This window comes from Verticillium nonalfalfae, assembly GCF_003724135.2.
Source record: "Verticillium nonalfalfae strain VnAa140/NRRL 66861 chromosome Unknown scaffold_30, whole genome shotgun sequence".
Classification (NCBI taxonomy): Eukaryota; Fungi; Ascomycota; class Sordariomycetes; order Glomerellales; family Plectosphaerellaceae; genus Verticillium; species Verticillium nonalfalfae.
Window position 1 is genome coordinate 139,123 of NW_021167255.1, and position 21,743 is coordinate 160,865.

General features: G+C 56.5%; 9 protein-coding genes across 9 annotated transcripts; 5 read left to right on the forward strand and 4 right to left on the reverse strand.

Moving 5' to 3' along the window:
• Window positions 1-684: 684 nt before the first annotated feature.
• STS1 (protein DBF8) lies at window positions 685-1,699 on the reverse strand (the record flags this gene model as incomplete). Its single annotated transcript, XM_028639297.1, has 2 exons — window positions 685-1,514; window positions 1,618-1,699. The coding sequence occupies 2 exons, from the start codon at window positions 1,697-1,699 to the stop codon at window positions 685-687; spliced, it is 912 nt and encodes a 303-aa protein (XP_028496339.1).
• Window positions 1,700-2,882: 1,183 nt separating this feature from the next.
• D7B24_005139 (uncharacterized protein) lies at window positions 2,883-4,052 on the forward strand (the record flags this gene model as incomplete). Its single annotated transcript, XM_028639298.1, has 1 exon — window positions 2,883-4,052. The coding sequence occupies one exon, from the start codon at window positions 2,883-2,885 to the stop codon at window positions 4,050-4,052; it is 1,170 nt and encodes a 389-aa protein (XP_028496340.1).
• A 100-nt stretch (window positions 4,053-4,152) lies between these two features.
• D7B24_005140 (uncharacterized protein) lies at window positions 4,153-6,819 on the reverse strand (the record flags this gene model as incomplete). Its single annotated transcript, XM_028639299.1, has 2 exons — window positions 4,153-5,640; window positions 5,692-6,819. 2 exons carry the CDS (start codon window positions 6,817-6,819, stop codon window positions 4,153-4,155), a joined length of 2,616 nt encoding a protein of 871 aa, XP_028496341.1.
• Window positions 6,820-8,538: 1,719 nt separating this feature from the next.
• D7B24_005141 (uncharacterized protein) lies at window positions 8,539-9,156 on the forward strand (the record flags this gene model as incomplete). Its single annotated transcript, XM_028639300.1, has 1 exon — window positions 8,539-9,156. One exon carries the CDS (start codon window positions 8,539-8,541, stop codon window positions 9,154-9,156), a length of 618 nt encoding a protein of 205 aa, XP_028496342.1.
• A 2,444-nt stretch (window positions 9,157-11,600) lies between these two features.
• Window positions 11,601-13,127, forward strand: D7B24_005142 (uncharacterized protein; the record flags this gene model as incomplete). The annotated part of the gene is made up of 3 exons (XM_028639301.1): window positions 11,601-12,168; window positions 12,239-12,480; window positions 12,561-13,127. The coding sequence occupies 3 exons, from the start codon at window positions 11,601-11,603 to the stop codon at window positions 13,125-13,127; spliced, it is 1,377 nt and encodes a 458-aa protein (XP_028496343.1).
• Window positions 13,128-13,787: 660 nt separating this feature from the next.
• Window positions 13,788-14,527, forward strand: D7B24_005143 (uncharacterized protein; the record flags this gene model as incomplete). The annotated part of the gene is made up of 2 exons (XM_028639302.1): window positions 13,788-14,363; window positions 14,441-14,527. The coding sequence occupies 2 exons, from the start codon at window positions 13,788-13,790 to the stop codon at window positions 14,525-14,527; spliced, it is 663 nt and encodes a 220-aa protein (XP_028496344.1).
• Window positions 14,528-15,365: 838 nt separating this feature from the next.
• Window positions 15,366-16,586, forward strand: D7B24_005144 (uncharacterized protein; the record flags this gene model as incomplete). The annotated part of the gene is made up of 3 exons (XM_028639303.1): window positions 15,366-15,811; window positions 15,882-16,279; window positions 16,348-16,586. The coding sequence occupies 3 exons, from the start codon at window positions 15,366-15,368 to the stop codon at window positions 16,584-16,586; spliced, it is 1,083 nt and encodes a 360-aa protein (XP_028496345.1).
• A 189-nt stretch (window positions 16,587-16,775) lies between these two features.
• On the reverse strand, window positions 16,776-17,739 carry D7B24_005145 (uncharacterized protein; the record flags this gene model as incomplete). The annotated part of the gene is made up of 2 exons (XM_028639304.1): window positions 16,776-17,110; window positions 17,190-17,739. 2 exons carry the CDS (start codon window positions 17,737-17,739, stop codon window positions 16,776-16,778), a joined length of 885 nt encoding a protein of 294 aa, XP_028496346.1.
• Window positions 17,740-19,071: 1,332 nt separating this feature from the next.
• Window positions 19,072-20,888, reverse strand: D7B24_005146 (uncharacterized protein; the record flags this gene model as incomplete). The annotated part of the gene is made up of 4 exons (XM_028639305.1): window positions 19,072-19,644; window positions 19,703-20,294; window positions 20,356-20,641; window positions 20,705-20,888. 4 exons carry the CDS (start codon window positions 20,886-20,888, stop codon window positions 19,072-19,074), a joined length of 1,635 nt encoding a protein of 544 aa, XP_028496347.1.
• Between the last annotated feature and the right edge of the window lie 855 nt (window positions 20,889-21,743).

Consider the following 21,743-nt stretch of genomic DNA (forward strand, 5'->3'; position numbering starts at 1 on the left):
GTAGCATCCGCTGAGCCGAACTTGATGTTCAGAGTCAGTTTGCCAGATGTCTGCTCTTCAGGCGCAGGCAATCCGAGGAACTTATACCACAGTCTCGTTCAAAACTGGCTTCATACCTCGACCTCGGAGCGACTTCCTAATTTTCGAACAGGTCCGGCTTATGAGCCTTATCGTTTCACACCGCATTTCATGGAGAGTTGCTTTGTGGAGTCAAGCACATGTGTGCTGTTGTACGAGGACTTCATTTCCGAAGACAAGCCCTCACACTTTCGTCTGGTAAGGTCAAATCCTTCCCAGTTTCACTTGCGACTGCACGGTCGTATAGAAAATCTCTACAATTCGAGATCTTCTCAAGGCGGAGGCATATGGCGACCGACTTGTTATTACATACATAGAAAAAGGAATGTTGATATGCCTGATCCTAGCTGCGACTGGGGCCCAGGCCCGTGCTTGCCAACTCGTGAGTAATTGAGATGGATATCATCCGTGCAAAAACAATTGAACGCCGTCCCGTTAACCGACTGTGAATGCCCCTGAAAACAGAGTGTCTATGCCCTTGCCGATGCCTTGTGCGAAGAAGGAAAAACTAAAAAAGCCAAGGCGAAACATAAAAAAACCAATTCATCAATAGTCGTGAGCTGTCAGAATGTGCTGTAGTTGGTCATGCCGCATTGTCGGCCGGCTTTACCATGGTCCTACACGGACGGGCGCCCCGTACGTGCCAGACATCAGTTGGTTCAGGATCGAGTTTGGGTTCGAAGGAGCGCCGCTGGAGTTGCCGTTGCCCATCCACCCTACGCCGGTAGCCATAGCATTCATGGCAGTGCCCATCCGCCCTTGAGAGATCTCATTGTGCTTAGCCAACTTCTGGTCCCAACCGCCAGAGTGCAGGTTGAGGCCTCCTCCGCGCTTGGCGGCCTCGTTGATTACCAACGCCCAGGCCTTGGAGATCTCATCGTAGGCAGCGTCCTTGTGGTGTCGGTATTGCTGAAGTTCCCAGTCGGGCAGGCCGTGGATGATGTCGGTGGCGAGGTCGAGGTATTCCAGAGACACGGTGGTTTGCGTCTCGATGGGGGGGAGGTATTGGGGCGTGAAGTCGAGAAGAGCCTCGATGAGGGCCGTCAAGGGAGCCTTGACTCGATAGTATGTGTATTCGGCGCTGGACTCTCCGTAGGGCATGGCTTCCTTCATCTTGGCCACATACTCTTGCAGCACGCCCTGCGCGGCAGCAACCGTAGGTCGAGGGGCGCCGGCAACAACCTCCTGGCCGATATCCGGGTGTCGCTCGCAGATGCGCTCAAGGACGGTTCGTAGTTGAGTGGGATCCAGAGTCTCAAGCAGTCTGGGTAGGCTGAGCTGGCGACCAACAAGTTCGTTCGAGCGGACCTTCTTCGAAGGGCGAGAGAGTTGTCGGGCGGAGAATGCAGGTGAGCTGCGAGGGGACATGGACATCTCATCGCCATCCTCGTCGGCCTTCCTCTTGCGGGTGCTGGTCATGTTGTGAAAGGGGCTGCCTGTCAACGAGTTAGTCGAAATAACCACAGGACGACGCTATTTGGTGTTTTTTTATTTGTCATTCGTAAATGAGAAGCGTCTGTAGATGTTTTGACAGCTTACCGGAGCGAGAAGGGGAGCGGCGGGCGGAGTCGTGCTGATGAGGGAGGAGGTGAGGTTGTGGCGACAGCAAGACATTCATCATGCAAAAGCCTGATACGAAATCCCTTTTGTCACCACTCGATGCACACCAGGGAAAGCGTCCAAATCGAGTTGTGGTGCCAGAAGCAGCGATTGAAGTCGATCGGTCGGCGTAGGTGCTTTGTGCCGGATAGGCTATTAATCGCTCGGTCGTTCGGTCGGTGACTGGCGTTCGTGAGGAGAATCAAGAGAAAGACGGGTGTAGGTCAGAGGGAAGAGGTCGGTGAGGGGAATGGATGGATGGGTCGGGTGTTTTGAAAGTCGGATGGTTGGACGGTACAGGCCTGGAAGTGCAGTACAAGGCCTTCAGTTGCCCGCCCACTTAAGCCGCCCGGGCCCGTGAGGAGTTAGCGCCGGTGTGTTGGCGGGGCCAGCGCCTGAGTCGGGGTGGAGGCCTGCATGCAAACCACCTGTAATTTTGCTGGATTGTCCTTGGGGTCCGCTGTTGCCACAGCATGGTTTGTGGGTTCGGACGGAGATCGAGCCTTCACGAGAACCTGTCGGCATCCCTGCATTTCACAACATGCATCTTTTTGTTTTTCTTTCTATGTGTTTCTCTCGTTTCTTGCTTTCTTTTCGATTGCCGACGACTTGTTGTGAGACTGTTCGCGGAGGCATGTATCTATCCTTATGTGAGGACACCAGGTGGTAGTTGCTGGCTCTTGCGCTTGTACCCAACGACTCAGGCGCCCAACCCAAGCCTAGCTCCAGGCTTAAAAGCCACCACGTGAGGTGAGCTGAGCAACCATTAAATGAGTTGCCAACCAAGTTGTTCGCCAGGGATTTTGGTCACCAGGTCTACCAGTGAGCTAAAGTGCCATGCACGAAAGGTGGCGCCTTCCTTTACACAACCTCTCCGGCCAATTCAGGCACGCTTGATCTGTCAATATGCCCCTTTCCCTGACTCTCGTCTATTCCCGGCTCTTGTCTTTAGTGTAAATGAATCATGCAAGGACGAACGGCAGAAGAAGTATCAGATAGATTCTGAGTCGATGTGTGAAGCTAGTGACGCCTCCATGACCCCAGGATGTGCCCGTGTGCTTACCCCGGTCAGCCGCTTATCACTATCGGTCCCTTGGCTCCACAAAAAAAACCAGACCGCAAAAGAAGATCCCCTCGACTTTGCAACAACTCGATTGCCAGCCGAGCCGCCTTGATCAACCAAGCCCCCAACTGCGACTGCAACGATGACTACCGAAAAGACGAACAAGACGCCAATGTCGGAGGACGCTTCCTCCCCTAAGAAGCGCAAGGCCGAACTCGAAGAGCTCGAGGTCGACCTTGAAGCTCCCGAGCCCCCCTCCAAGCGTGCGAAACGTGCTCAGAAGAAGGGCAAGACGCTGCCACCCAAGCAAGACAGCGACGATGAGAAGGAGGCCAAGAAAGAGGAGAAGGAGAAGCTCAAGTCCAACCGCTCTGAACATGGCGTCTGGGTTGGCAATATGCCCTTCGCCGTCACTCCGGATATGCTGCGCAAGTGGCTCATCGAGAACTCGGGCGAGGTCATCACCAACGAGTCCATCACCAGGATAAATATGCCCATGACCAAGGACAGCGGCAACAAGGTCAAGAAGAACAAAGGTTTTGCCTACGTCGACTTTGCCGATATTGGCGCCAAGGTGGCCGCCATCGCCCTGACCGAAAACGAGTTGCTCTACCGCAAGCTCCTCATCAAGGACTCGACGTCATACGACGGCAGACCGAAGAAGGACGAAGCTGAAATCGCTGCCGCCGCCAAGAAGAAGGCTGAGGATGAGATTCCCACCAGTCGCAAAATCTTCGTCGGCAACCTGAGCTTCCAGACGACCGAGGAGGACGTACGCGCCAACTTTGAGAAGTGCGGCGAAATTGACTGGGTCAAGGTCGCTACTTTCGAGGACTCGGGCAAGTGCAAGGGCTACGGCTGGGTTAAGTTCCGCGAGGCTGAGTCTGCGGGCTGGGCGGTCAAGGGCTTTTGCAGGATCAAAGAGGAGCTGGAGACGGAAGATGACTTCGTCAAGGGCAAGAAGGATAAGGACGCTGATGCGGAGGACAACTCAGACGAGGAAGAAGACACGGATGCGCAGTCGGAGAAGAAATTCAAGATGAGGAAATGGTGGGTCAACAGGATTGCCGGCCGAAACCTCAAAATTGAACTTGCCGAGGACGACCAGGTCCGGTACAAGAAGCGATTCGGCAAGGACGCACCAAGACGGCAGGTACAAGCCGATGGTACCACGGCGGAGGGCGGAGAGGCTCCTAAGAGGGAGAAGAAGCCGGTGCCGCCAAGGGAACTCAAGGCGCAGGACGATCTCATGGTTGCGAGGTTGACGGGCACGGCGGCGAAGCACACGGGTACCAAGATTACGTTCGATTAGATCCATGATGAAGCGTTTTGATTCTTGTTCAACAATGACAACCCATGTCGTCGCTTGGTTCCCAACACTGATGGTGACTGCAACTCCTTGCGAATAGGGTTCAATGGCGGGCCATAAGCCACTGCCGGCGAGTTTCCACATTCATCTCTTCAAGGAATTTCGCCTCGGCTTCTTTCACGTTGGCATATCGCTCCACGAGCTCCTCTCCAATAAGCAAGACCATGTCATCATCTTTCTGCAGCGCTTCCAGAGCTTCATTGATGGACAGCGGCAGCATCTCCTCCACATGAAGCTCCCGTTTGTCATTGTCCGTAAGTGTGGCAGGATCAACCCCACAGTCACCCCAGATCAGTGCTTCATTATTCTTGACACCCAGGAGCCCACCAGCTAGAATGGCTGAAGTGGCGAGGTAAGGGTTCGCAAGGCCGTCGATGCATTTGATCTCCCAGTGGCTCTCGCTGATCTTGCGAAGCGGAACCTCGCGGTTCTGCGTGCCCCAGGCCACCCATCTGCCGCCAGCCCATGCGCCATCAACTAGACGGTTGTAACTGGCAGGATTACTGTAAGTAAACGCACAAATGGCTCTAAGGTGTCTCAATATTCCGGCGTAAAAAGGCTGGTAAACCTCTGGCTTGTCGCCATTAGCCGATGATATGGACAAGTGTGTGTGGGCAGCGTTGCCACAGGCCATGGCGAAGGGTTTGGGATGCAACGTCATTCTGTAGCCTGCCTTCGTGGCTGCATTCGAGATAACGTTGCGCACGTGAATCAGAGTATCGACGGCTGCAAGTGGTGCCGCCCTTGGTAGCACAACCTCGAACTGCCCCGGTGCACTCTCAGGGTGTACTTGCTCGATGAAGATGCCTTGCTCTGCAAGAGTGGCTATAGCCGGCTCGATGACCTCAGCGACAACAGGGCTGTCCATGGCGCGGCCAACGCTCCAGGCGTGGCCGTCCGTTTCCAGCGTGGAGTAGTAGGGCTGGCCGTCGAATGAGCCACGCTGAAGCAACACAAGCTCTACCTCGAAGCCGAGCTGAAAAGATAAGCCACGTCTCGACGCCAGGTCAGTAAGCCGCTGCAACAGCGTCCGCGGACAAAGAGTGACTGCTGAACTGTCCGATTCCCGAAAGTCACCGAAAGTGCTGGCATGACCTGTACCGGGACCGCCCACGAGTGAGCTGAAGTCTGGGTAAAGTCTGTATTCTCCGACTGGCGAAATACCTGGGGCGCTCATGTCATTCTGGAGCAACCCCAATGACGCCTTGGTTACCCCGACACTGAAAACACCCTCTTCACGAAGTTGTCGCAAGACGTTGGGTAGAGGAATGGCACGCATTCTGGGTGTGGCTGTGAAGTCGTTCCAATACACCCGGATAAACGTTGGTGTCGGGTTGGCAGCAAGGTACTCCTCGAGCAGGTCTAGGTCACTAGACACGGTCTGTTGGGACTGTCCGGGGGCCTCATCCTCGTCTCGTAGTGTCAGCCCAAGGCGGTACAGCTTATTCGAGTTGTTGAAGAAGACATCGCGAACGAGCTGGCAGCCTTCCTGCCAGGTGATGTGTCTTTTGCGGACGAAGTCTCCGAGTACCTGAACCTCTTAGTCTCTTCGCCAGTGGTGTGGAGATAAACGGATACTCACCTTCCCAAAGACCTCTCGCACCTGCAACACGGCTAGCAAGTATGTCTCGGGAAACCAGTGTCCGTCGGTGCTCCACAAGATCTTGGACCACGGGCAAAGCTCGAGAATCTGATGAACAGCCGTCTCCTGGCCATCTTGGCTGAGGAAGGGAAATATTTCCCCAATATCGGCATACACGTTTGCGTAGACAGTGGCGAGGTACCCAGCCTCTCGGGTGTACGGGTAACTGGCATGGAGGAGGACTATGGGCACGGTGGGGTATTCTCGTATGAACTCTTGAAGGTGAGACGGCGATGCGCTGGTGAGGGTGATGTCGTTGTCACCCAGACCCGTGTGGAATTGAATTGGCTTCTTCACGGGGGCCTCGCCATCCCGGATAACGGAGGCCAATCTGTGAACGAAGAACTCATTGAGACCTGGGTGGTCAACTCTTGTGAAAGCCTTGCCAGTTCCTTGGGTATGCGTCTTGAAAATCCCTTCGAAGGCTTGCCTCGCGGCGGCGATGTCAGGCTTGCGGGGGATGGCGAGACCGGTTCGATAGCATATGACAGACTTGAAGCCCACGACCTCAGTGTCGAACGTGGCCCTCAGAATGGCGAGGTCAAAATCCTCTACGACCTGGTCAAAAGCGAAAGCGATGTCCTCCGAGGTCTTGCGCCCAGAGACCTGCTCAGGACAGTGGGCGTTGATGATGGAGGCTGCGATTTGCTCTATGCGCACGATACGCTTGGCCGAGCTCGGCGTGTGTTCGTCAAAGTAGGTGTAGGGGTAGACGTTGTCTTCTCCATCAAGCCCATCATCGACCAGGACGGACTCGATGCCAGTAAGACATTCCGCCACCCAAGCGTCATAATCTCCGACGCGTTTCTGCTCGACTGCGTTGACAACGGCCTCCCATGTGGGCTCGCACTTGAGAATACCCGACAGTTGCTTGACAGCTCGCAGATGGGCAAGGCTGGTCAGTGAGGCGTGAATGGCATCGCCGTGGGCCTCGGTGACGATGGAAAGGAGCGGGTAGCGGTCAATTGCATCAAGATTGAGGAGAGGATGCGCGTGGTTGTCGACAATGGGCGTGTTCTGGATCGCACGAGCCAGGAGCGCTTGGCCTGTGAGCTGGGCTGGAGCCATGTCAAATGCTCCCCGAGGCACAGAATTTCGGGAATCAACGATGGGTTGAAGCGCCGATGGGGTCGGTTGGCATGTGTGCAGCCAGCAGACAAGGTGAATGAATTGTTGATTGTGAGCCGTTGGTGGTTGAATTGCGTGATGGACCCTCCTCACCATCGCAGTGCCAACGCTGGTGCTTGGTCACACCGCAGCGGCATGGCTGTTCTGCCTCTTCATTCGGTAGAATTTCTTTTTATGCCGTCCACGACCAGGACAGCTGTGTCATACCTCTGAGAGAAGTGAGCTCTGTCCAATACGGGTCATTCATTTCGCAGCACACACAACGGACGCGAAGGAGAGGGTCAGATTGGAAGAATAGTGGTGGGGCCGATGACCACCACTGGCATAATTACCTGCGTCCTTCAGAATTTGACATCGCGAGCCTCCCAAGCCGCCCGATACCCAAGTTCCCCAAGGGTTGGCTTGCTTTCCGTAATCGTATGGTCATCCCGTTTGGGTCGCCAGTCGCCACGGCCATGTCGAGCAAGTAGCACTGCTAGCAACATTGCTGACAACTGGGCTTCCGGACATGTAGCGACTGCTTCGGTAATTTGACTGCGTTAGCAGGTTTTGTTGCTAACAAATACCAGCACATCCTCTGGCTCGAACGAGCTTTGACTTTCCTCCGTTGATTTTCAATATGTCTTGGTCGTCATGCAGACGTCTTCGAGTACCTCTGACCGACAACGCCGCAACCAGCGAAGCCGCCATCGGAAGTATTTGGCAGCATCGACCAACGCCTGCGACGGCCGATGTCTTCGTGGGTTCACCTATCAGGAGTCTTTGGACCGGCCGTTAGTATCAAACTGAATATCTCACTACAACACTAGCCGACAAATGACGAGCTTTTGTTCTTCAGCCGCACACGTCTCCGAAAGCTCAGCCCTACCAGCTCACAATCTGACTGCCGGTTTTTTTCACCCCGCCACAGCCCGAGGAGATGGAACCGACTCCATAGACCTGACGAGCCGGTTCTATTCGCTCGGCCTGAACCTTCTTGGACATCAGTGCGACTGCTAGCGAGCTCTTGAAATGTTGCACAACGCTGACTGCTTCCTGCACAGCTGAACAGGCGGCCGTCATGTGGCTTGCTGAACAAGGGATTCCGCGCCGCCTCGCCAATGCAACGCATCACTACGAGGCACTAGCAGAAAGCACTGGACGGTACGGCAGGTTGGCTCCCCTCTATCAAGTACATCGAGTCGAATCAGAGTAACCGTGGCGTCCTATGGGGTTGAGAGGAAATCGATAAGCCTCGTCGGCTGGGCGCAGTCATCATGAAGCCTGGCTGGCAGTGCACCGACCGCTTCAACAGACATCTCGTCGGCCACATGCTATTTGCAGCACGACAGCTTTGGGAGTACTGGGCACGCGCTCGTAGCAGTTCGTAGACGATGTAAACTCTGTCGATGTCTGTAGCCTACCTAGGCTGTACAAGTCCCCCATCTGGTGTTGTTCAGCTCTCTGGCTGGCTCTATAAAGACCGCACCATTTCGTCACATTCATGAATACATTTTCTTCTCCGACCATACCATCTCATATAACCACAGCATCATATTTCCTTTCCTATTTTCCTTATTTCCTATATCCGTCATACAATTTCCTTAACACAATCTTTCAAAAAGATATATCATATTCTTCTCACAAAGCACTCTTCTTAATCAAGCCCGAAAACAGTAAATGAAAATGCTCTCCTACGCCATTGTCGCTCTCACTCTCGCCGCCGGCTCCGTCCTGGGCGCTCCCCTCCAGGCCCGGTACTCCAACTCCACCAGCCCCGGCCACTCCACCCCGACTCCGGACCCCACTCCCAGCGGTTACTTCCAGCCCTCGTCCGTCTCCACGTACGATGTGAGCAACGGCGCCATCCAGTGCGAGGTTTCCTACGGCCTCGTCGACAAGGCCACCGACAACAAGGGCCGCGACTTCACCACCCTCATGACCTTTACCTATCCCGAGGGTGTCACCGGCAAGCAGTGCCTCTTTGAGTTCTTCCTCGACGAGGGCGCCTCTCTCTACGGCAGCAAGAAGGTCGACCTCTACACCAGCCTGGCCCCCGCCCCCGGCTGCACGTCTGGCTGGGCTCCCGGCAACCAACGCAATGTCAACCTCGGCCGCATGTCGGTGCAGCGCGGCGGCCTCGCTACCTGGGATGCCACGTACAGCTCCTACCTGACCAAGCGCACGCCCTGCAAGGCCCCCGGCACCGTCGAAGCTTTTGAGCTCGTCGGCGTCTACGACAACGACCATGTTTCTTGGAACGTCGCTGTTGCTGGTGCCCGCATTTCCTACATTTAATGACGACGACGACGACAATGGATAAGCATAAAGCAAGCGATGTTCATTTCTGATTCTTCATGAGGATAAGCTCTTGAGTCTCCAGTCCTCCCTTTCTGAGCGATGGAGTTCTTCCCGGGTCCTTGATTCCTTCCAACTAAGAGTTTGCTTTCCCACTTATACCTATAAACCTGTCTGTGGGTTTTATTGTCGCGAAACGAGGTATAATCAGACGATCGTTTGCTGTATCTAGGTACCTAGGTAGGTAGGTAGGTAGGCGAGGATGGGTGGTGAAAGCGGCGTTCGTGTACAACTGGATTATGAGGACAGCACCGTCTGGTGTACGTCTTTTTATCTTCTTGGCTTTGGTGCTAGAATAGCGCCCACACAATCATTTGGCTTTTTTTTTTTTTTTTTTTTTCCCAACTCGTGCGCCGCTTATCATGTGAGGCGATGCGACATGTCTTGAGTGACGGAAGAAACACAGTGCTGGGGCCAAGGTGTCAATCCATTTCGACAGAGGAAGCAAACGGTACAGTACTTCGTGTTCTGACTAAGGCGACCCTGCAGCATTGTGTGTCACGTGCATATACTCGAGCAATTGAGTTCGCGGCCAATCCGACGAAATCACGCGTAACTGTGTGCCGTCGCAGCCGGCACATTCCCGTGCGCTCCTAAAATTAGGGGGGGACGAGGGGGGCGCGCGTTCGGGCCGGCGAGCGCGAAAGGAGCTGAGTACCCACGCACCTTTGAACTGAACTTTCTCCCGCAAGGAGAACTCGGGAGACGACCAAAGCCCTTTGTCGTCATAGGAGTCGACTGTTTCGCGCTGTTCATGAGGGAGATGTAGTTGAAAAAAAGCCCCCCCTTACCCCAGCCGCCAATGTCGCGTGCCATGCATGCACAGCCCATCCCAATTGCTGAAGGAGGATCTCGAGTGCCAAGTCTTGTGCCAAGACGGCTGACTCCACAGATCCCGGCGCGGCAGTATAGGCGCAGGGACAAGTTCTGTTGACTCAGCTTTTAGGCTGAGCTGCATGTCAACACCAATGGACGTGTGTTCGGTGCGTGAGGGTATGTTCATGTCGCGTGTCCAACGCAGCGTTCTCAGACGAGGCCAAGGATGGGCGAACATCCATTCTTATGATCGCGGCAGCGGCATTCAGATATTCAGGGGTAACGGGGGCGAAGGGGAGGTTGGTGGAGGAGGGACGGCCGATGGCACGACGGCTGGCAGGCTACGCTCAGAGGAGGATGGCCCGAGGTATCCTCTCTGCGCAGCGATACTTTGCAGGTACACATGCCAGATGCACGGTAGAGTACCTGGTGCTGAGATACTGTACGTTGGCGCATGGTATTGAGAGCAGCATAACAAGCTTAAAAGTCGATGCTCACAGCACGAGAAAGCCACCGACTGGGGGGGTGAGTAGGTCCATGATTGGCTGGAAGCCAGGTTCACTCGCTGGAACGTGGTCTCGAACGCGCCATCCAGGGCGCGGCCTGCCCCCTTTTCATCCCCGTTCCCCGAATGTACGTCGACATGCTCTCAGGTCGTTCGTCGTGCGGTCAACAACTGCGGACGCACGAGCGGCACAACGATGGTGGGAGGGGGTTGAGGGCCAATTGATGGGACGATGATGAAGACACCCGACCGTCGAGCGACAGGGCAGAAAGAACAAGGGGTTCAGGACACTGAGAGATCGCCAAGAAACGGGACCAAGACCACTGGCAGATGCTTGGCAGGCTTCTCTTGCCAGTCAGAGGCCTTGGCGCGGTGCCCATTGGCCACCCTACGGAAAAGGCAGGGCCGACCCTCGAAAAAGCTGGGACGGGCAGGTGCAGGGCAGGCAAGCGCGACAGAGACAGCGTTGGCAGGCACACCCGGAACTCGGCACAGAGGCACCCACATTCCACCGCCGCTGGTCCCCTGTCCATGGCCGCACCATGTCGCCCATCGCGCACTTTTACAGGCTGAAGGGAGAGACGATTACGAGTCCTGCGAACTGGTTTTCTCCTGCCCATGTTGAGGCCGGGGGGGGAGGGGGGGGGGAGGGCCTCCCCCGAATCAGGTACATGACCAACAGGTAGTCGTCAGGTAGCCCCCGACGGTACCTACCTGATCAGTCGTCATACCATGTACGCCGTCCTACTACGGATCCTCCTTCTCTGTCCCTTCTCTGTCTCTTGTCTCAGTCTCCTTCCTCTCCCTCCTCCTGCCTTACCAGAGCTTGTTCATCTCCAGGTCTCCTCCACTCTTTACCATCTCTTGACCTCCCTCCCCCCCCCAACTTAACCTGTCTTGACCTTTCCCCGTCTCAGGCTTTCCGTGCACTTGGCTGTCGACACACTCATCGGGCGCACCCTTCCATTTGTTCTTGTCGCCCATTCAGTCACTCGCTTATCGACTCTCCCTCTGTCCTCTCCTCATATTCGCCTTCCACACGCCACAAAACAACCTCTTCACGATGAAGGGCTCATTCGTCGCGCGCGTCGCGACGACGCTACTCTCGGCTCACACAGCCCACGCAGCTTTTTACAGCATCCAATCGGACGACGCAATCCGGAGCGCGGCCAAGACCCTCGCTCATGACTTGGTGGCATACTATCACGGCAACGAGACAGGCCAAACGCCTGGCATATTGCCCGGTCCGCCTCCGGCAGGTGATTACTACTGGTGGGAGGCCGGCGCAATGTGGGGAGCCCTGATCGATTACTGGCACCTCACGGGCGACGACACGTACAACGACATCATCACCCAAGCCATGCTTTGGCAGGTCGGCGAAGGCCGCGACTACATGCCAAGCAACGTCACCATGTCCCTCGGCAACGACGATCAAGGCTTCTGGGGCATGACCGCCATGCTGGCTGCCGAAGTCGGCTTTCCTGACCCGCCCGAGGACGAGCCACAGTGGTTGTCGCTCGCCCAGGCCGTATTCCACACGCAAGCCTCGCCCGATCGACACGATGAGACGTGCGGCGGTGGCTTGCGATGGCAGATTCCTTTCGCCAACAACGGCTACAACTACAAGAACAGTACGGCGAACCTCCATCTCATACTTTCCATCTCATATGGAGCATCTGTGAGAGACTGACAGCTTCGCAGGTATCGCCAACGGCTGCTTCTTCAACATTGGTGCCCGTCTCGCGCGCTACACCAAGAACTCGACGTACGCAGACTGGGCCGACAAGACGTGGGACTGGATGACGAGCGTCGGCTTCATCGACTCTGAATACAACATTTACGACGGCGGCCACGTCGAGCACAATTGTACCGATATCAACAAGGCCCAGTTCTCTTACAACAACGGCGTCTTCCTCTTGGGCGCCGCCCACATGTACAACTATGTAGGTCACTTGCCGTCCCCCCCTCCCTCCCTCACGGACGAATACGGGTTGGAGCGAGAGCGAGTACTGACCTGAGATAGACCGACGGTGACGCGAAGTGGAAGACACGTATCGAGGGCCTTCTACAGAGGACTATTGAGGTCTTCTTCCCTAACAACATTGCGTACGAGGTGGCATGCGAAAAGAAGATGAGCTGCACGACGGACATGCTGTCGTTCAAAGGCTACGTCGCCCGCTGGCTTTCGACCATGACGCAGGTGGCCCCCTTCACGGCAGACACGATTCTTCCGGTGCTTCGTAACTCGGCGGAGAAGGCAATCGCTCAATGCACCGGCGGCACCGACGGACGCACGTGCGGATTCCAGTGGTACTCTGGCCAGTACGACGGCAAGACGGGTGCGGGCCAGACGATGAACGTAATGAGCGCCGTGTCTTCACTCCTCATCGGCCGCGCCAAGGCTCCGTTGACTAACAGCACGGGCGGTACCTCCAAGGGGGACTTCAACGCGGGCGCGGACTCGCAAGACATTATGGATCACCACAAGCCGATAAAGATGGGCGACAGGGCCGGTGCCGGCATCTTGACGTTCATGGTTCTGGCAACAGCCCTCTCTACGTGGGCGTGGATGAGCGTGGGCGACGCCTAGGCGATTTCTTGAGAGAAGGTGAATGAGGTTATTCTTTTCTCATGTTCTTTCTCATGGGGAATAGGGCGGGGCGTATTGGCGTTGGAATACATGAAAGTTGAAATTTGGCCCTCTTCTGTCAATGGCGTTGATCTGAGGCTGTCAGGGTACTCGCATGGGGCGGTGTCCCCCAACAAGCAAGAAAGGACTCGGAAGGTTTGGGTCCTACTTTCGTATGAATACATTGTTAATATCTTGTGCCGCTGTCCGAATGGTGAAGTGGGGGAGGTGACAGAAGCAACGGCATTCTGAGAGCATAGCGAAGATTGCGGCGACTTGACAAAGAGTTCCGTAGTGGGGCTTTCGTCGCGTTCCGAGCGCCAAGTCGTTTCACTTGGGAACAACGTCTTGACGAAAGATGCTGCCTATCTCCTACAGAACTGCTACTGCATCCGCCGTCTACAAGACTCGATGGGGGATTGTTACCAACGGCAAGATCGCAACATTTGATCGTCCGCTTACAGATACTTTCTACAGGTTGACAAAGCAGTCGTCAGCTGCTTGAGTCATCTCATCAGCGAACCCACGTCTTCCGGCCGGCAGTACATCACTCTTGGGCCTCACACCTCACATCTCACATCTCAACACACATATTTACATGAACACACGCGCACACACACGATGCCCCTTCCAGATTTCACCGCCCCGGCCGTCTTCCCTGCGTTCGCCGATCTCCCTCTCGGGTCCAACATCCCCCCTCCGCCCTCCAAGAAGTCCAATGACCCGCCACCCTACGCGCCGGGCGACGCGCCCGACGCCGCAGCGCCGCCCACGTACACTCCCGTGCCCGCCACGACGACGCACTTTCTCCTGGCCGAGGTCAAGCAGAACATGACCATCACGAAGCCGACGCTCATCGCGACAGACCGCGCGGGCGCCGACTTTGCCATCACCTTCGAGGACCGCGGCATCGACCTCCGCCCCGTCAAGAGCGGCTGGACCGTCGTCGTGCCGGGCGCCACGCGCACGAGCCCGGCCGAGGGCAAGCGCGGCTTCGTGCGCGTCGGCGAGGGCCGGGGCACGGGCGTGCACTACCTGCCGGCGGGGCTCGAGAGGGTGCTCGACCTCGGGCGGCAGCTCGGCGAGGCGGCGCGCGGGGGCGAAGCGGCGGTCTGCGCGGGGTGCGAGAAGGAGGAGACGGAGGGGGATGTGCTCATGCGATGCACGGGTTGTGGGCGCGCGAGGTATTGCAGCAAGGTAAGCTTTCGAGACTTGGCCCCTCGTCTGATTCTGATGAGGAGGAGAAGGGGAGGGCAACAGCTGATGATGTATAGGTGTGTCAGAAGAAGGACTGGGGTGAGGGCGGGCACAAGGTGGACTGCAAGGTGTTCAAGGCCATGGCCGTCACTTGGGGGGCCTGAGGGCGTGGGTGATGATGAGGCGGTAGGTCGGGCGATCCGAAGAGCGTGAGGTGAGAATCGTGATTCGAAGCCCAAACTTCGAGGACACCACGAACGCACATCCATGTCGGCATCCTCAAGATCCGTCCCACCAAAAGACATGGGGCTTTGGTGTCGAGGTCGCGACGACGGCAGGGCCTTGGCAAACAGCTGGGGGAGTTCTGCCACACACCAAACCCCGCACCCGCACGCCCCTCGGGCGTCTGTCTGACTTCGCCTTTACGGAGAAGGATAACCGACAATGGCAAACCTACGCCGTCACTTGAGTTTCGTGAGAACGTCACAAACTCTGTGCTTTATGAATTCGATTATTTCACTCGCGGTGCCATTACTGACATGGCGATAAGCCAGCTCAAGTTGATTTTGATTCCATCTTTACTTGTTGCGTCCAGTGGGTGGTGCCCTGTCACTGTCGGTGCGCCCCCCCTGATGGTGTATATCTTCACCGAGACAACAAGTACTGGCAAGCGTTTTCCGGACACCGCAGGAACCTCCCGTTTGCCATCTTCCCCAGACGCCATGCCCCCACAACACCTAACAACTCGTTGTTCATGACTAGTGCCAGGGGACTTGTCCTCTCGGGCCTGACTTGTATGTTGGAAGACATGCTCGTGCCGCCGTGATACAAGAGTGCCGCGTGTGCTCCTTTGTCCCTCGATGCATCATCCTGTCGATCGCATCTACTTTCTTCTGTAAGTTCCATCTCGACGACGGGACACACATATCGTTCAACAGTACATCTCTGCGTGTCAAGGAGCTTGGAGCACCTCAGGTCGACACCATTCCCCGTCCGCCCATCATGGTTCAACTCAAGTCCAAGGCAGATTATGTGACCCTTGATCCCAACTTCAAACCGCTCCCTAAGAACGGACATCTCTCCACGATTGACCCTGAATTTGCCAAGGTGAAGGATGCAACAGACGCCGCAGTCGCGCCCATGTGGGAGCCCGGCCTGGACATGGACGCTTTCAAGGCCGCATGGATGGCTCCGCCCCCGGCACCCGAGGGTTGCCCTTTGGAGGGCGTCGATGTGGTGACCGAGATGCGCACAATCCCCGTGCGGGATGGCACACAGATCGGAGTCAAGATGTACAAAAGCAAAAGACCGACGACTGACCGCGCGACCCTGGCGGTTCGGTTTCACGGAGGCGGATGGGCGGTTGGAGGACACTCTACCGAGGAGCCTGAGAGCTTGCTCATGGCGGGACTGGGAAACGTGGTTGTCGTGAGCGTGGATTACCGCATGTGAGTCACCTTGTCCACTGCGAACAACCTGGCCGGTTGAGAAGACGCGTCTGTCTCTAACAAGGACTAGGGCGCCCGAGTTCAAGTTCCCCTATGCCATCGAGGACAGCTGGGATGCGGCAAAATGGGCCAAGAAGAACGCCGTCTCTCTCGGCGCTGACCCCGAGAACATCATCTTCATCGGCGGCTCTGCAGGGGGCGGTATCGCCGCCGTCATTGCTCAAAAGGCCCGCGATGCTGGCATGACCGGTGTGCGGGGACAAATCCTCAACTTCCCCGTCACCTGCCACCCCAAGTTCTTCCCGGCGGACAAGTACGAGTACGGGAGCTACCAGCAGAACTATGATGCATCCGTCGTCTGCGCGCGCCGCATGGAGTTCTTCCTGGACCTCTACCTGCCAGATCCCCAGCCGCACCCGGATCACTCGCCCTTGCTGGCGAAGACGCTCAAGGGGTTGCCTCCAGCGCGTGAGTACAGAGTCCTCTTGCACTTTTGTACTTTGATACCAGTTACTGATGTAGACGAAAAACATCAGTTGTTCAGGTTGCCGGTCTCGATCCTCTGCGCGACGAGGGCATCGCCTACGCCGAACGCCTCCAGGCCGAGGGCGTCCCCACGGAGCTCCAGACTTACCAGGGTATGCCGCACTGCTTCTACATGTTCGCCGCCCACTCCAAGACGAGTGACTACTACACGCGCGTGCTCGACTTCGTGAAGAGGGTGGGCGCGAACAAGGCTGATGGAGCTCGTTCGGGAGAGCAAGCGCGACTTTGAACTGTTTTCAGTCTTCTCTTGCTGATGTGTTTGACGCGGGGGAGGAAACACCAGATGACATCTTGACGCTGGATCGTTTGTGATGGACCACGGCTATCAGCATCATCCATGCCGTTGCCAATACCGCCCTTTTCCCCAGTTTCCTTGCCCAGCAAGCCCCTATCTGTACATATCTTGCACAGCTGTATCTCAAGCCAGCTCCGCATCATCTTTGTCCTTTGCGACACCGTCTACCAGCTCATACATCATCTCTGTCCGCATCGTGTACTTTGTGCCCGCCAAAACGTCGTCGCCCGCATGGTACATCCGCGGGTGCTGAAAAATAAGCGCCCGCCCCGCCTTGGGGTCGACATCGAGCCTCCTCTTCTCGTCGTACGAAAGAAAACATGTCGCGCCGCCCTTGAGATCCGCTCCGGCGTCATCGCCAACAGCCTGCACCGAGTCGTTGAGGTAAAAGTGCACCGTGTAATACGTCCGCAGATGCCGTCCCCCCGAGGCCTCCTCGTACGTCCCATCGCAGTGTGCTGTCGTCTCGTCAGTCTCGCGTCTCGCCTTCCGCCCGCTCCACGGCGGTAGACGACGCGAAGCAGAGGAAGTACTCACGTCGGAAGAACTGCCCGGGCCCGTACTTCAGGAACCTCATCCTGCGATTGAGCCCCCAGAACCGCCACCCGCCGTCCACGGCATCCCCCGCCGCCCCCGCCAGGGGCCCCTCGTCGGCGAAGAACGGCGCGCCGTCGGCGTGCCGCGCGAGCCGGACCCTCGCCCAGAGCCGACGCACGACCTCGTCCTCGTCCCAGACGATGCGGTCGCTGTTCCGGTATTCGGGTTCCAGGACCTCGCGGCCGGCGCCAATGTTGACCATGGCCGGCTGCCAGGGGCGGGACTGGTCCGTGGCGCTGCGCTCGGCGAGGGCCAGGAGAAGCGCACACTCCTGGGGCGTGAGGACGTTGTCGAGGACCGTGGCGTGGCGGCCCTGCCATTCGGGGAGCGGGGTCGAGGGCCAGTCTATGGGGGACGCTGTGACGGTCTTGGGCGGCGCGGAGGTGAGAAAGTCGGCGGGGAGAGAGACGGGGAGGGAGTCGTACGATGTGAGGTAGGGGACGTGGGGCTTGGGATCGTGGGGAAGGGGGGGTGTTGTTGATGTAGACATTGGAAGGTGAGTGCGGCGCGCGGGGTATTGTTCGTGCAGCAAGGTAGCTGGCTGGATGCTCTGGATGGCAAGGGCAAGACTCCTTCCTGGATGCGCGCTGCGTCTTATAGTCAATTGACAAGACGATGAATCTGCTGTTATGAGCAATGTGCTTGTGGAAGAATCGCCTGTGGGTGGGTGCCTGGACGTTTCTGATGTGGCTGCCTGCCCCTACCTCATGCTGCCTGGAACCACCCAAGGCGACCAAGGTACCAGCAAGAAGCCATATTTCTCGGCGCAGCACCAAGTAGAAAATGGATCGCATCCCAAGACGCACCGCAATATGAAGCTAGGACTCTCGTAGCAGGCCCCTGCCGACAAGACCGCAAGCTCAAGGCTTGTCATAGGGCTGAATAGCATGATGCATTGTGTCAGAATCCTTTGGATCCACCATCGGTCCTGGCGCGCGACACTGCCCAACAGGACCCCCCGGGCTTGGACAGTGCCGATGCTCAAGAGAGACCACATGTGCCAGCTGTTCTCCCTCCTTCGCAGAGAAGACAGTTTCACCTGGTTGGCGACCTTTTCCACTCGAGAAACACTTCTTCACGACAACAGCCTTCTGTTGGGGAACATCAAATATATTCTCGACTGAAATATTTGCATCCCCCAAGTGAACCCCACCCCGGAGGCAAGATGCGGGTTCAGGAGGTTGATAGAGAGAAACAGAGCTCTTGTAAAACCAGAGCCGCAAGAAAGCAATGCCCACGAGACAGGCCTGAGCGATAGCGCGGAGCATTGTCGCCGGCACTGTACTCGGTCCAATACGCCGTCCCAGCGATGGCGTAGAAGCACTTTCGCCGCCGATCATCCTCGAACAGACAACGTATCCAAACACATATGGGGTATCATAGCGACCAAAAATCAAAAACAAAAAATCGCAAAGCCGCCTACAACCTCAGTGAGGCGGCTTCTCCTTTCCTTTTTTTGTTCTCCCGAGACGGACCCGAAAAGCGATAGCGTGGAAGCGTTTTCGCCGGCCGCCGTCTCCAGTCAAGCACGCCTATTCCCAGCAATGGCGTAGAAGCACTGTTGCTGTCGAAAAGTAGTTGGTGTCTCATTTCGAATGAAAAGGCATACCGCAACAGGTGAGGAGAGTGTAGTACCGATATTATAAGTGCAAATGCAGAAAGTCAAAGGGGAGAAGTCAGTTTCCCAGAATGTGAAGTAGGAAAATCGAGGCCGACGGTCGAATCGCCGGCTGCGGTCCGGTAGGTCTTCTTTGCCTGCAAGTCTGTTGTCGTTGTCGAACCTACAGACGAAGGTCTACCGCCGTTTGAAGTAATGATGCTACTAGGCCTGGCGAGACCTGCCAAAGGGAATGATCTTGCCGAGGCCCCTCTGTTGGCGTTCACGCCTGGCAGCACCATCCTCAAACTCGCTAGCGCTGTCGCTAGGGATCTTGTTGGTGCGCTCGTTTCCACAGACTCGCAGGAGGATCATCATGAGGAAGCTGCTGGCGATGCTGAGGCAGAGAATGCCAATCATGGCAAAGTTGCTTTTGCGGTACCTGTAACGACCAGGTGCAGCGTCTTCAGGCCATCCAGTGTACAAGGCATAAGTGGTGACGATACTGCCGAGGTTGCCGAGGCCAGACACGAGAGCAGCAGCAGCGGCCACACCGACCTCGCCGTGGCGGTGCTGGAAAATCTCATTGGCCCATGTCATACAGTTGGGGACAGTCGGCCCCAGCCCGAAGCCGACCATGAGGAGTCCACCGTAGCGAGCCCAGCCATTGTCCAGGGCGAACGTGACGACCAAAAGGCCAACAATCTGCAGGCAGACGGCGGCGGAGAAGATGAAAGGTCGGTAGCGGTGGAAACGGTCCGAGAGGGGCATAATGAGAACAATTGCGATCAAATCCATCTACAGACATGTTAGTCAGGGGCCTACGATGAGTACAGAAGTGGGCGAATGAACTCACAATCCAGATGGGAGCGAACAGCAGGCTGACCTCAACGCTGGAGGCATCCGGGACGATGGAGGCAATGATGACAGAGCCGTACAGTTGGGTGCCAATGCCGACACCAACAACGCCAAAGTACATAAAGACAAGAGGCCAAAGGCGCCAGTCGATGAGAACCTGGAGGAGATCGTGGTAGGTCCATGGGCGAGGGTTGTACACGCGGCGAAGGTCGTGGTAGTGAACAACGGCATCGTGCCCCTGCAAAGCCTCAGGACTGGCTGGCAGCCACTTGAACCAGCTGTTCCGGGTGCGTGTCTGGCCAGGGGGTAGGGGACGGTCGGGCAGCCACCACAAGAGCGAGATGCCAAGAACAATGGCAATGAGGCCATACAGAAGGAACATCCATCGAAAGCCGACGAGGCCTCCTACACCATCCATGAGCTGGAAGCCGGCTGACACGAGGCCGACCACGGCAGCCGAAAGCTGAGCTGCGGTAAAGTACATGCCGATCCTCTTGCCGGTACGCGAAGGGGGGTAGAACAAGGTCAGGTAGTAGGACATGCCGGGCCACATGCCTGCAATGACGAAACCGAGCAAGAAGCGAAGCAGTCTTGAAACAAACGTTAGTTTCTGGGTCCGAATAGAAGGGCTGCGTCGGTGTATAAACTGACTTGAGACTCCATGCAGCCTGAACAGCAGCGAAGCAGGCGCCAATGATGCCAGTAGCAATGACGATACGGGCCATCCAAACACGAGGGCTGAGCCTGCTCATGACGAGGTTGGAGGGAAAGTCAAAGATGACGTAGGCGACATAAAACAGAGCCAAGGCGGTGGAGGTGTCCTTTGGCGTGAGGTTCAAGACGGTCATGAGATCGTGTCCGTCCTCTCGGTTCATCGTCTGTGCCATACCAATGGTCGAGCGAAGGCCAGAGCACAAGAAGTAGAGACACCAAAAGGCTATAATTTTCTGTCAGATAACAATTTTCATTGCATCAGGGCCTGCAGATGGATTGCACGTACCTGGGATGATGCGCAAGTCGAGCTTTCTGTATACACGCTCGACCGTCTCAAGGTCGTAGTCTTCCTCGTCGGGTCCACGCTGCGAGCCTGCCGACTGCTCCTGATCCCCCAGATCAGGAGTATTGGAACGGCAATCGTCTACATGCTTGTCGACAACGCTCGACGGGTTTGGTGTGTCAGCCATACTTGGACTTAAAAGCAATGGAAGTGCGTGCTGTTGTCCTTTCTGGCCACTCCAAATTGATATTGCGGGCAAGCAGATAAGCAGATAGATCCTGTTGAAGGTGCTGTGTGAAGTGGCAGAACAGGGCTCGTTTCAGCAGGTACGAGACCCGTGAGCGGAATGAATGTGAAGTGATTTGGAGGTGAGAAGGGGGCAGGACGGCGAGGTCTGATGAAGTCAGACAAATCGATGAGAGTCACGATACTGTGAAGGAAGAAAAAAAAAAGGATGAAGTCGTCGTGGAGCGGAGCCCGAGAGCATTTAAACTTTGGCAGTCACAGCAGTCACAGCAGCTACAGCACAGTGGGTGGCCAGAACATACAGCACAGCTCGGCTTAAGCACCCCAAACGCCCCAACACCTTCGCATCTCCATCCCACCTTTCCTCACCAGGAGTGTATGCCCCTCGCCGACTGCGCGCTGGCTCCATCTTGAACAGATTCTGCCAATGGCCCCTCGCGCTCGGCAGCCGCCTGTTCAAGTCCCACGTCTCAACACACGCTATCCAGTCATGGCCACCGGGCCAGACCCCGAGGCTACCCTGCCAAGACGTCCAAGAGCGAGCTTTAATCCCTCCTCTGGCCCGGGAATAAAAACTCTTAGGCCTGTTTCTTCGCTATCAACCCGGAGCTCTGTTCGGTTCCACATTTGTTTCTCTGTCCCCAGGTCCGAGACAAGGGCGGGGGCTGGCCGACCTCCGAGAGATCACCTAAACCTCGGGTCGACTCACCGCGCCTCGTGCCATGGTACACCGGGGCCATTGGCAACACACGACCTCGGTCATAAGGCTTTTTCTTGTTGTAAAACGGCGTTGCAA